Source organism: Trachurus trachurus (genome assembly GCF_905171665.1).
Source record: "Trachurus trachurus genome assembly, chromosome: 17".
NCBI classification, from domain to species: Eukaryota; Metazoa; Chordata; class Actinopteri; order Carangiformes; family Carangidae; genus Trachurus; species Trachurus trachurus.
The window spans coordinates 4806477-4821041 of record NC_139900.1 but is presented as its reverse complement, the minus strand read 5'-3'; the positions used below and the strand labels follow the sequence as shown (position 1 = coordinate 4821041).

Below are 14565 nucleotides of genomic sequence, written 5' to 3'. Positions count from 1 at the left end.
CATATCACCAAGAAATGACCTATGGACTCGGTGCACGCTGCTGCATGAGAGGTCAGGTCGACTCTGCAGACACGTCGCCTACAGCAGCAGGACTGACGGCTTTTGTCATCATCTTAATGGTGTTTCTGCTTTATTACACAACGACAGGGAGGTCGCTGAGAGGCTGGGAGACGAGCTGCGTCTACAGCCAGACAAACTGCGTACCTTTGTCAACACCTGAACATTCAAAGACCGACTCCGGCTCAAGTCAAAAACTACAACAAAGACTGACTGACTTTCTCAACTTACAGAAACTGAATTTTCCAACCCGATCATCCAAACAGTTGATTGTTTTCAACCCTCTGATACGACCCTTAGCATCGTCTCCTGAAGTAACATCCCAACACCGTCAGAGGTCCTGGCCTGGACCTTGGTTGTCACGGTTATGAAACTACCAAAACAGCACTTGTGGCATAGTTGGGTTCAGGAAAAACATTGTGATTTGAGTTCAATGGAGCATTTCCTCAACAATTTGATAATAACAACAGTTGTCATGGGTAATATAAACATGTAAACTGCTACATCCGTCCGTCCGTCCGTCCATTGCCATAATCCCTATAGTCATAGCAGTAGGTTCGTTACCTTTAATTGTCGGTGCAAGCTATTTTTAGAACGGCGGAGCAGAGCCGTGAGCTGCTCAGAGGTAAATTCATGCAAAACAGCTGATGCACGTTGCCTTCAGGGACAGAGGCGGAGGCATGGGATTTCTTGGTTTCCCTCATCAAACTCATCAAATACACAATCCAACAACTCCACAACGCTCTGGTGGACAAGTTGTGACCTGCACATTCACCACGCTATGAGATAATAACACAACGTTACCAGACAGAGTTGTTTTAGAGGGAAATTCATGCAAAACCGCTGATGCGCGTTGCCTTCAGGGACAGTTTTTCATCAAGCAGTCTCTGTATTTCCCTCTAAAACAACTCTGTCTGGTAACGTTGTGTTATTATCTCATAGCGTGGTGAATGTGCAGGTCACAACTTGTCCACCAGAGCGTTGTGGAGTTGTTGGATTGTGTATTTGATGAGTTTGATGAGGGAAACCAAGAAATCCCATGAGCCTCCGTAGCGTAGCTCTGAGCAGCTCACGGCTCTGCTCCACCGTTCTAAAAATAGCTTGCACCGACAATTAAAGGTAACGAACCTACTGCTATGACTATAGGGATTATGGGACAATTTGCCAAAATGTTGAACTATCCCTACTATTAAAACGACGTCACTATGCTTTTTACTTCGCTCCTGTCATGATCTCTACGACCACTAGGTGTCGCCTAGTGACAAAACTCACCTATGGGTCATAATAAGCTGCAGCACAGACACAGACCTGTGTGTTTTTCCAGGAGGACAGTGTCACATTTTGTCCAAACATGCCGTTCATAGCCAGCTGTTAACGAGGAGATGAGATTACAGAGTCCTGACCGAGTCCACGTGTGAAGGGATGGGAAGTGGCCGCGGACCTGGAGGAATGTTTGGAGCCGACGGACGGACAGGAAGACCAGACTTTGTAGAAAAGGCCAGAAAAGGAGGAGAGAGGAAGGTGATGAAACGGTGAAGAAGACTCAGATTTATTGACGGAGGAAGAGAAAGTGAAGACAGATGATCTACAGTTCCTGCTGAAGCTGCAGGTCTGAACATCTGAGAGGTTTCAACTGAACCATCACAGGGTTTATCATATTTCCAGAGTGGACTGACGCTTCTTCAACAACAACAACTCCCTTTGAGCTTTGATCATCAGACTCTCTATGATCCATTTTCTACACACACACACAACGTCACATGCTTTTCTTTTTCTGAGCTCTCCACTGTTTTAGTCACGCTGTGTTTCTCCTTCAGGCTCCACAACTTCATAAAACCTGATGTTTCATCAAACACACAGGTGCTGCTTTATCAAACTGAGTCTGTTTTTCCTATTTATACAACTGTCAGCTCTTCAACTGGCCAATTATTGTTTTATTCCTATAAATGAGGAAGAAAAATGCAGTTCTTAAATCTATGGCTGGTGTAGGCCTACTTTTCATTTTAGACAAACGGCCAAAATTGAGTGTGAGTAAGAAAATAAAACTGCATCTGAAACAGGTTAAAGCAATACACTCTTCTAGAAGGGCCATGTGATGCTATGTGAAGCCCTTTCAGACAAACTGTTTGTAAAAAATGGGCTATACAAATAAAATTGCCTGCCTTGCCTACCTGGAACCATTTGCTTCTGAAAAACCCTTTTTCAAGGGTTCTTGGTAACACTAAGGGTTCCAGTAAGAACCATTTTGATCCAGCGAACCTTTATAAAAGGTTCTACCAGGAGACAAAAAGGGTTCTCCTATGAGGACAAGCCGAAGAACCATATATGGTTCTACTAACACTTTTATTTCTAAGAGTGTACCAATAAACCTTTTATGAAATTCAAAAAGAAAACCAAAGACACTTTTAATCCTGACCCTCAGAGTGTGTGTGTGTGTGTGTGTGTGTTGGGCTCGGCTGCTGTTGAGGAATCTTCTAAATCATGGATTAACCTACAACTGAGAGCAGACGCAGATGTGGACAGAGCTGGAGGACGATCTGAAGACACCGACACCTTATCTCTAAAAGGAGCTAATCCATCGCTATGTGAACGACAACGATCCGGTCGCACAGGAAGGAAGACGCGGGGTCGGTCGGCCATGTTGGAGCCTGCAGCTTCATCCAAACCAGTAGAGTTTAACCCCACAATGCATCATCCGTGCTTCGTTTACGAGTTGGTAGTTGGAGAGTGTATTGTGTGTTGGTGTTTTCAACTGGACCGACAGAGACAAAGAGCGTCGGATGGATAACCAACTGCAGAGTACTTCCTGTTTACATCAGCTTGTTGACGGCGAGCGGTCATGTGAGCGGTGTTTTCAGGCGTGGTGGGATGAGCAGAGATCTGATATGGATGCTGACATCATCACTGAGGCAGCTCATCTTGAAAATGAAAACGTCTACAAGTCTGCAACAGATATATTTCTCTGAATCTGGAAACTAGACGAGCAGGAAGTCCAAAACAGAAGCACTGAGTGGTGAAAACCTCCGACCTGATTGGCTGAGGCCTTCTATCACTGCAAAAACTCAAAATCTTACCAAGAATATTTGTCTTATTTCTAGTCAAAATGTCATTTTTAGTCAAAACAAATCTCATTGTACTTAAAATAAGACTCGTCACATGTAAAAAGTAGTTTGTTTTTAGACACTTTTTACTTCTTTCAAGCATATTTTTTACTTGAAATAGGTTGAAAAATCTGACAGTGGAGCAAGTTTTTCTTTCTTATGACGAGCACAAAAAACTTGCTTTCATTGGCAGATTTTTCTACTTATTTCAAGTGAAAATTTGTTTGAAACAAGTGAAAATGATCTAAAAACAAGTAAATTTATAGGTGATGAGTCTTATTTTAAGTGGAAAGAGATTCGTTTTGACTAGAAATGAGACATTTTGACAAGAAATAAGACAAATGAGTTTTGCAGTGTACTTCACTTCACTACTCTTGAACTCTTCTTTATTCTTAAAAAAGGACATTAAACTATTAATTATCACAGTGAATTTGAAGTCAGAAACGTAGGGAGTTCAAATACAGAGCGTATGAATGCAATGAGCTGCTCAAGGGCACTTGATGCAAAACGCATGGACGGATGTGAAGAGTCCAGCTCCGCTCCGCCGCTCATTAAAAACCAGCAAATTATGACGAGAAACGTTTGGAACGAGCTCACGACTGCAGGCGAAGCAGGAAATAAAAATAAAGAGGTTTCCTGTCTGGAGCTGCAGCCCTGCCCCCCTGCCCCCCGTCCCCCTCCCCACCCAAGACCTTGTTTGATTTCCCACAGTCACAGTTGCCCCTCTGCCCCGCATGCAGCCGGTGTGACAGCAGCCAAACCAGTTTTAGACGGAGTGAGTGCAGGCGGCCCTGGCTGCGGTCCAGACTGTCTCGGTGCTTCAGCAGCAGCTCTGTTTTCACACCACATTAAAATGACGTGAGAAATGAGACACCGGCTACATATACACATACAATATGAGAGTCTGGAGCAGGAAGTGAAAAACCAAGGCAGGCCAGACGCTGTAAGACGCCGCTTTTACTTCTAACTGAGGGAAATTTCATTAAAGGGATAGTTCACCCAAAATTCAAATTTCAACTCATTATCTACTCACCCTCATGTCGACTTAGAGCTGTGAGAATTTTCAAAGTCCTCCGTTCCTTCTCTGATTTACGGGGGGGGGGGGGGGGGGGGGGGGGGGGGGGGGGGGGGGGGGGGGGGGGGGGGGGGGTCCGCGCAGCAGAATTTGTCCATTGTCAATGGATACCAACTTTCTTCGTCCAAAAAGACACACCAAAAAACATCCAAATACCTCCATGCTGCTCGTATGTAAGGTCCCTCTTGCATTGAAGCTCCGACATGAGAAATTGTTCCGCCGGTCAGTGCAAATCAGGAAGAGCAGTGAACCGAGACACGGGGAGCTTCCGCAACAAACAAGCTTAAAATATAGACTTATTTAATTTTTTTCAGAACAATTTCTCATGTCGGGGCTTCAATACAAGACGGACATTACAGACGAGCAGCATGGAGGTATTTGGATGTTTTTTGGTGTGTCTTTTTGGACGAATAAAGTTGGTATCCATTGACAACCATTATATGGACAAATACTGCTGCGCGGACCTGTGTTGTGTTGGTATGTTGTTTTATGCTCCCCACTTCTGCAAATGAATCGCCCCGTTAGAGACAAATAAAGTTGTGGAAGTTGAAGTTGAAGTCTTCAAGTCTTATTTACGATTGTCAGTCCCGACCGTTTTCCGAGCAGATTGTCTGGGTTTTTTTGACTCTTAACACACGTCACAACATAGGATCATCTCATAGGATAATATTAAGAGCCATAAAATATAGATTTCCCTCCTTCCGACCAAGGACAAAAATTGGGTCAAAATCAGCCAGATTTTATATTTCTTATCATATGCTTATCAAGCTTTTTGTATTGCATTGTACAATGTTAAATCATGTTAAACCATGTTCGTATTTATTATGTATGAACGACTTTTGTACCTCACAAATGTAGCTATGCTCATTAGCTGAGAACTGTAGTCGGAGAATGCCACCCTACAAGCCCCTGGAGGGTTTTTTGGCATTCCCCTTCACATTGTTTTGGATTTTATATGTTATATCTTTTTTAACTTTGGTATGTGAAAATAAATAAACAAACAAACAAACAATGATCTTTGTGTGTCATTCATTCAGTTTGTGTTTGGTCCAGAGACGCGGCCTCTGAGGAAAGTCATGGCATTTGGTTGAAAGCTGCAGGAAAAGGAAGTGGAGCTGGTGTTTAGAAGTTCTTTCGTCCTCATCCCTGGATCTGGTGATGAGACACATCATGACGGTTGTTTTGCCTCTTGAGATTCCTCCGCCTCCCATTGATTGGTCGCTTGGTCAAGGTGACCTCATACCAAGAAGCTGCAGACTGAGCAGGAATCCAGCTGGGACGTCCGACACAGTTGTCCAGAGAGGACGACCAGAAGGATCGGTCGGCAGGGAAACAAAAAGACAAATTCGCTGGCTGTTTAAATTCCTTCGAGCGGCTCCACAGGTGTCGGGTTTCAGCTGCAGAACAAGAGGAGGGAGGGAGGGAGGGAGCATGGACTCTGTTTGTTGTGGGGAGTCTATTAACGTCCATGATTGGCCCCTTTTTACTTTTTATGGCTCTAATGAGAAACGCAGGCAGCAGAGGCTCATGGGAGGAGCAGAGACTCTGAGGCTCTGCAGCAGCGTTCAGGTTAACGAGAGCGAGCCAGCGAGGGATCCGGGCTCATGTTGGACAGATTAAATCACACGGCTCCCTCCTCTGAAAACCTGCAGAGCCCTCCGAGCCACCGAGACGATGCTCAGCTCCTCCTGCTCTCCACTACAACATCTGGGAAGTGAACAAAGACCAACAGTTTCTCCTAATCTTTGCCTTTTTTAATCTATTTCTACTTTCCCAGCTCCCACTTGTATCATCAGAACAGACAGACATGGCTTGCTTTCTGTTCACTAAAATCCTCGAAAACAACTAATTTAAACAACTTGGAGCTGTTGGATTGTGTATTTGATGAGTTTGAACCAAGAAATCCCATGAGCCTCCGTAGCGTAGCTCTGAGCAGCTCACGGCTCTGCTCCGCCGATCTAAAAATAAAGGTAACGAACCTACTGCTATGACTATAGGGATTATGGCAATGGGCCAATTTGCCAAACTATCCCTTTAAAGCTGTGATGAGAGGCTTCATCCTGTAAATCTGAGTGCCCCACAGTGTTCATGCCGATCACAGAGATTTGATCCCAATTCTATGCAAATGTCCACGTTTGTGTTTCCATGGGAGCGACGGCGACCGAGCACTTCCTGCTTCGGTCACTCCACTCCACCGTCACCGTGGACGGAACAAGAGATAAAACTGATCCTATCAGTTCAGCAGCAACATGCAGATCCACTAACACACTGACAAGGTAACCAAGCAACACAGAGAGGACGCACCGAAGGAGAAGAATCAAACTCTGCATCGTTTGTTCAGAAACATAAAAGCACTGTAAAAACTCAAAATCTTTCCAAGAATATTTGTCTTCTTTCTTGTCAAAATGTCTCATTTCTGGTCAAAACTAATCTCTTTCCACTTAAAATAAGACTCATCACCTAAAAATGTACTTGTTTTTAGATCATTTTCACTTGTTTCAAACTAATTTTCACATGAAATAAGTAGAAAAATCTGCCAGTGAAAGCAAGTTTTTTTTTTGCGCTTGTAATAAGAAAGAAAAACTTGCTCCACTATCAGATGATTTCAAGTGAAAATCTGCTTGAAAGAAGTAAAAAGTGTCTAAAAACAAGCTACTTTTAATGTGTTGAGTCTTATTTTAAGTAGAATGAGATTTGTTTTGACTAGAGATAAGACAAATATTCTTGGTAAGAGTTTGAGTTTTTGCAGTGAGCTCATCAGCTCAACAGAAGCTACATGTGTGTGTGTTGTGTGTGTCCATAAACCTCCACACACACACACACACACCTGAGGCAGCACTGCCGTCTGATTGGCTGACAGGTGGAGCTGGGCTTGAGCCACGCCCACCAGCAGCAGTTCAAATAAAAACAAACCCTGTAACCGTCTGAAGGCTGTGTCAACACACACACCATACACACACACACACACACACTACACACACACCTACACACACACACACCATACACACACTCCACCTTCAGAACACACTGCTGCCTCAAAGCATTAACTGATCCACTGGTTAGAACAAACTAGAAACCGGCCAATCAGAGGAGCCCGTCGACCAGGATCACTCTCTCCTGCTGCTGCTGCTGCTGCTGCTGCCTTCAGGGTGTCGACTGAAACCTGGGACAAACCAGCATGATACCATATCACATCAATGTGCTTATAAACAGAACTACAGACTGGAGGTTTTGATGTAGGGCTGCAACTAATGATTATTTTCATCATTATCGATTAATCTGTTGATTATTTAAACTATTAATCGATTAGTTGTTTGGTCAATAAAATGTTAAAAATGTTGAAAAATGTTAGTTAGTGTTTCTCAAACCACAAGACGACGTCCTCAAATGTCTTGTTTTGTCCACAAACCAAAGAGAGACTCAGTTTATTGTCATAAAGGAACAAAGAAACCAGAAATATTCACATTTAAAGGGACAACGAGGAGTTTTGGAAAGCAAAGTGTTTTCACACTACATTTCCCATGAGCCTCCGCGCGCACGGTGAAATTCTTGGACCAACGCAAGATGGACAAAAGCGAAAACATTTACTTAAGAATGTATTTAAGAATGTTTTCATTGATCAAGAATGAAAGTCGGAGGTTCGAAAACGATCAGATACCGTCGTAGTTCCGACCATAAACAGCGTCCGTGAAACCGAAAGTAGGAAATGCTGGGCGAGCCGACCACTAATAATATCAAAATAAAAATAAAATAAAGACAAAACGATATATTTATTGAAAATGGACCCATTTACAAGTGGTAACGTAGATTCATCCACATTAATATGAGACTCTTTTAGAACAAAAAAAAAAATCCTCGTTGCCCCTTTAAGAAGCTGAAATGAGAGAATTTTGACTTTTTTTCTTCAAAAACGACTCAAACTGATTATTAGATGATCAAAATAGTTGACGATTAATTTGTTAATTGATTATTGTTTGATTACTTTATTAATTGTTGCAGCTGTATTTTGATTCTGTAGGATCATTTTAAATAAATAACATGAGAAAAAGCCATAAAACAAACGTCTGGTGTCTGTCAGCTGATTGGTCGGCCGCTACATGTTGCAGCCGTTCACATCCAGAGTCTCTGCAGCTTCAGACTGAAACAGAAAGTGACTCATTCAGCTGAAGAGAAGGACATGGAGCTGAGACGCTGCTCTGAGCTCTCAGACTCGGACTCTATTTATAGCAGCTGGACTCTCCCCGGCTGCTCCACTGTTTTGGCTGCTGCTCAGTAATTAGAGGAGAAAAAACTCCTGTGTGACTGTCACCACCGACACATCCACAGTGTCCCGTCTCCACGGTAACACTCAGGTAGCACGTAGCACCACCACCACGGAGGGTTTCTCCTCCTCTGCTGCTGAAAATAACACCTTCCTCTGTTAAACTGTTGTTGTGACGCCTGAAACTCAATCTGCTGCTTCCACAGTCGCTCAACACTCATTAGGTCAATTATTGCTCATGAATCCCTGGGAACTGCTGCTGAAACTTCCACTGAAGCTACAAACTCTTGAACCTGAGCACGAAGAAAACCACAAGATCACCAAAACATCTGGATGAGGAACATCTGTACTGGAGTCAAACTGATGAAAACGTCAGATTAAAACCAAATCAATTATTCTTTAAACACCAATAATGCAGTTCTTAATGCATGTTTTTAAATAATAAAGGGACTGAAATTCAAAATGTAAGTTTCAAACGTTGATCTTTTACTTGAAACTTAAGGAAAAACTTTTTTAAAAAGTGAAAAGTTACAGGAATTTGGGATTAAATTATGCTATAAAATTGGTTTTCATGACTTTTTTTAAAAGAATAAACATAAGTCTGCCCGTCCTGAGTGAGGGATCCCTCCTCTGTTGCTCACCCTGAGGTTTCTCAGATTTTTCCCTGTTAAAAGGGTTTTCCATGGAGTTTTTCCTCAGTGGATGTGAGGGTCTAAGGACAGAGGATGTTGTTGTGATGCCACGTGAAGCCCTTTGAGACAAACTGTTTGTAAAAATGGGCTATACAAATAAAATTGCCTTGCCTTTGCCTTAAAATTTAAAGGGATAGTTCAACATTTTGGCAAATTGGCCCATTGCCATAATCCCTATAGTCATAGCAGTACTAGGTTCGTTACCTTTAATTGTTGGTGTAAGCTATTTTTAGAACGGCGGAGCAGAGCCGTGAGCTGCTCAGAGCTAACACCGACAAATAAAGTTAACGAACCTACTGCTATGACTATAGAGATTATGGCAATGAGCCAATTTGCCAAAATGTTGAATTATCCCTTTAATAATAAAAAAAAAAACATTTTGGGCTTCAAAATCTTAAATAAGATCTAAATTGAAGAAGTTCCCATGATGCTTTGTGAGTTTTAACAGTGAAATGACTGGTTTTTCACAATAAAAGGGGCGGCTGAAGGTCCGGTGGCCTTTTCATCATCAACAGAGCATCTTTGTCAGCGTGTCCACTCCTCACTGTAAATATGAAACGCTCCGGTTTCCCCACCCCCCTCACCCCCCCTCTCCCCTCCAACATTCCTCCTGCTCAGCGTCGCTCCGGCCTCTGGAAGCTGCTGCTCCACTTCCTCATCCACTGGCCTTTTCCCTTAAAGACTGGGCTCTTTGTTTCAGCTGCGATTAGCCAGCAGATAGAAAAGCAGCCAGGAGGACGATATCTGAGACTATTGTGCACGGCTGCTGCTGCTGCTGCTGCTGGCACTCACTAATACCCACCAACCCCTCCTCCAACCCCCCCCCCCTCTCTGCCAGATGTACCGAACTCTCATCTCGTCGTCATGAGACTGAAACAACTTCTGCTGCAGAGAGACAGAGAGAGAGGAAGAGTTTGTTTTCCTCTGAGCTCCGTCGACCTTTGACCTCTCCTTCTCCTTCTCCTTCGCTGGAGTGGTTTAAAAAGCACCAATGAGAGAGCAGGAAGCCTGAGGAGCAGGAAGCAGAACTCTCACACACTCACTGTAATGACTCAGTGCTGCAGCCGTTACCTGGCTGACGTCATCACACACACACACACAGGTAGATAGATAGAGAGGCGTGGCAACAATGGTGTCGTACATCGACCGCAACGAGTGTTGATGAGTCACAGACAGATTTACAACAACCGCACGTCATCATCACCCTCTTCCTCCACCTGACACACACACACACACACACACACACACACACACCTGTCGAATGAGGACTGAGGTGTTTCAACTGTCTCTTCTCTCTTTAAAAGACGTTTTTAGAATCAGAATTAGAATCTGAATTTATTTAAGGCACAACGGCACAACGAGATGAAAAGCTGAATCTTAAAGTGCAACCACACGTAGAAACAAGACAGACAATAACAGTAGCTAAGGCATCAGTGCCGACACTCAGTTGTAGCTACAGCAACAACAATATGAGTATGCGTATGGATAAAGTGATAAGTGCTTTGTGCTAGCAGGGTAAAATATAATATGTATGTATGTAAAAAAAAAAGTATAAAAAATAAAAATATAAAAGCAACAATCACAACAGAAACAGATGAGAGGATATTTTCCTGTCTCATAACGACTGATCATCTGAAGATAAATATAAAGTTGGTGGAAAACTGCAGCTCAGCGTTCTGAATGTTTCCCACCACAATCTTAATGAGATGATTGTTGCACATGAACGCAGCCTCTGTCATTATCATGATGATGATGATGATGATGATGATTATTATATTATTATTATTATAACCAAGTAGCCTAAAGCAGCTTTCAAAACACACAAGGAGACCGGGACCAAGACGAGAACCAGAACCAGAACATCCATCCAACAGGAGGCTGGACAGTCACAACCACACACACACACACACACACACAGAGACACACACACACTGGGCTGCAGGTTCAGACTGCTATTAATAGCTCTCTACCTCCTCCTCCTCCTTTTTCTCCTTCTTCTTGGAGGAAACGAGAAAAGAGGAAATACCACAGATCCACTGGGAGCTGGTCCAACCCCCCCCCAGTCTGAGACTCCACTACACCTAGGGCTCAGTGTGTGTGTGTGTGTGTGTGTGTGTGTGTGTGTGTGTGTGTGTGTGTGTGTGTGTGTGTGTCACCAATTAGGAAACTTAACGACACCTTCACTCCCATTGAAGCACCGTCCTGTTTCAGTCCTGCTGTGTTTTTTATTCTAGGCTCCTATAATAACTTTAACAGGAGTTGGTGCTGAGTGGGTCAGCTCAGGACTGTGTGTGTGTGTGTGTGTGTTGGTGTGTGTGTTGGTGCAGCAGCAGCTTCAGGACAACTCTTTCTGCCTCTTCTTACCTCAGTGAAGAAGTTATCCATCCTCCTCCTCCTCCTGGTTACTTTAATCCCCGGGGATCGACTGTGTGCAAACCGCGCGGCCGCTCGATCCCACTCATGTGTTGAGACTTTTTCAATCCAAGTTCCACAAGTTAGAAAGAGAAAAAAAACAAAAAAACAGACACGCAGCAGCTACTTCAGCAGTTTTCACTCCATGGTCTTCCTCTTACTCCTCCTCCTCCTTTCTCCCTGAGTCTGGTGTGCAGGCTCGGTTCCAGCGGCTCCAGCGGCTCCAGCGGCGGAGCGACGCTTTGTCTCGCCGGGATTCAGACGCCGAGACCCGGCTTCAAACCGGAGGAGGCTCGGTGGTCTGGTCCTGGTCCTGGTCCTGGTGCTGCAGCTCCTCCACCTCCTCTCTGCTCTCTCTCTCTCTGAGCGGCACCGTGTGTGTGTGTGTTAGAGTGTGTATTTGTGGTCGCTGCAACAACACAACAACAACTACACAACTACACACCGGAGAGAAGTCACAGGCCGGCGAAACTTTGGAGACTCTGTCTCTCTGTCTCTCTCTGTCTCAGTCAGTCAGTCACTCAGGACAATAATCCTGAAGCTCCACCTCCGCTGCAGCTCCAGCACCTCCTCCTCCTCCTCCCGCCGCCGTCTCTCGGACTCCTCCTGCTGACAGACAGTCCGCAGGTGAGGAGGAGCTGAGCTGATGGAAGAGAAAAGAAAAAGAAAGAGAGAATTAAAGATTTACACTGCAAAAACTCTTTTCACTTAAAATAAGACTCATCACCTAAAAAATAACTTGTTTTTAGATCATTTTCACTTGTTTCAAACTAATTTTCACTTGAAATAAGTAGAAAAATCTGCCAGTGAAAGCAAGTTTTTTTTTGTGCTTGTAGCCTAATAAGAAAGAAAAACTTGCTCCACTGTCAGATTTTTCTACTTATTTCAAGTGAAAATCTGCTTGAAAGAAGTAAAAAGTGTCTAAAAACAAGCTACTTTTTAATGTGATGAGTCTTATTTTTAGTATAATGAGATTTGTTTTGACTAGAATTGACATTTTTGACTTGAAATAAGACAAATATTCTTGGTAAGATTTTGAGTTTTTGCAGTGAAGACGAGAAAGAAAAAGAGAATTCAAGATTTACACTGCAAAAACTCAAAATCTTTCCAGGAATATTTGTCTGATTTCTTGTCAAAACTCAACTCTTTTCACTTAAAATAAGACTCATTACCTAAAAATGAACTTGTTTTTAGATCATTTTAATTTGTTTGAAACTAATTTTCACTTAAAATAAGTAGAAAAATCTGCCAGTGAAAGCAAGTTTTTTGTGCTTGTAATAAGAAAGAAAAACTTGCTCCACTATCAGATTTTTCTACTTATTTCAAGTGAAAATCTGCTTAAAAGAAGTAAAAAGTGTCTAAAAACAAGCTACTTTTGAATGTGATGAGTCTTATTTTAAGTATAATGAGATTTGTTTTGACTAGAAATTACATTTTTGACTAGAAATAAGACAAATATTCTTGGTAAGATTTAGAGTTTTTGCAGTGTAAGCTGAGACACTACAGTTGAATAAGGTAAAAGTTTAAACTAACAAATTTCTCCATGAAACTTCCCAAGTTTACCACTTACATTGAGACAAATATTTTTTGCATTACAAGTTTTGTCAAATTGTATGTTTAAATATGTAAATGAGGCAATGACTAAAGAAATATGCGCTAATTTGCATGCAGAAATCTGAACAATGGATAAAAACACTTTTAAAATTCTTGTTTTATTTTGTTGACATATTCGAGTCAGAAGTTTTTACAGAGGGGATTTTGGATATTTCTTAATACTGTCACCTGAAACTCAAAATCAAGTTTCTCCATGTTTTTAGGAATAAAAAGTGCATGAGAAATAAATGAAGTTAGATAAAACATAGAACAACATTTTATAACAGCATGGGGAGAAAACCAACAGTTCCCATGATGCATCTGGTGACAGTGGGCAGGAGGAAGTCTACTTTTAACAGAACCAGACTTTAACATTCACAGCTGTGTGTCACTTTGTTTTATTTATCAGATTTACTTTAACTTACTCTTAACTTACAGAATGACCTCTGACCCCGGCCGGTCCTGCACGGCTGCCACATACATGTGATTGTTTTTATTTGGGATTTAGCGCCCCCTGCTGCTGACTGACAGGAGAGCAGCTAACATGACACCTCCTGATCCACATCACACACCAGGACCAGGACCAGAACCAGCGGTGGACTGAAGACTCTGAGACACAGGAGGTTTGTGAGGTTTGTGCGGTCTGTGCGGAGCAGCAGATGATCTCCATGGGTTCACAGTGAAGCCTTTATACTCAGGCGCTCTGGGCCTGGTTTGAACTTGTGCAACACCAAAACCACATGTTCTTCTGTCTATTTTTAATAAAAACCCTTTGACTCTCAGCAGCTCGAGCCTGAGTCTGAGTCGGTCATGAGGAGGTGGAGATGGATGGATGGATGATAGAAAGCTGAGCAGCCAGTTCTCTGTGTGGCTGAACTGACAGATATTTTCACATCCTGGGAAAAGTGAAGCTATATTGTTGAACACTGAGCCGACTCTGATCCATAGAGGACAAGGGCAGGGCCTTTGCTTTGAGGAACCTACAGAAGCTGTTGAAGCAACTTCCAACTCCCCAAGAACTGGAGAAGCCATCACTAACACCATGACAACAGAGAAGTGACGTCTAGCAGCTTTGGTTGACATGATGCAACATGGCGGCAACTGAAGAGCAGCTGTCGTTGGATTTGTAGAAGCCGCTCCAACTTTCTCTGCAGAACCAGTAGAACTCCTTAAACGCCAGAACTGCAACCATATCTGTCGACATGTTGTCCATCATCACTCTGATTGGTTGGAGATCCGTCCAGTTGCATTTTGATCTACATCCGTTGGTCCCACCTCTTGGAAGTTGGAGGTCTCTGATGAGATTGAGATGTAAACCAGACAGACTATGTCGTTTACTGTCTGATAAATAAACTACAATTAGGAACCAGTCTA

The 14565-nt window shown here is 42.9% G+C and overlaps 1 protein-coding gene across 2 annotated transcripts in view; it reads right to left on the bottom strand.

The window, feature by feature from the left end:
- Nucleotides 1-11689, bottom strand: part of myo10 (myosin X) — a 142814-nt gene extending 131125 nt beyond the window's left edge. For both annotated transcript variants that reach the window (XR_014596125.1, XM_083991977.1), the window contains exon 1: nucleotides 11551-11689. Coding sequence is in view for 1 of the 2 variants with exons in the window: in XM_083991977.1 (XP_083848103.1) it covers nucleotides 11551-11571 (21 nt within the window). In the remaining variant the exon portion in view is untranslated. The remainder of the gene's footprint in view (nucleotides 1-11550) is intronic.
- Between the last annotated feature and the right edge of the window lie 2876 nt (nucleotides 11690-14565).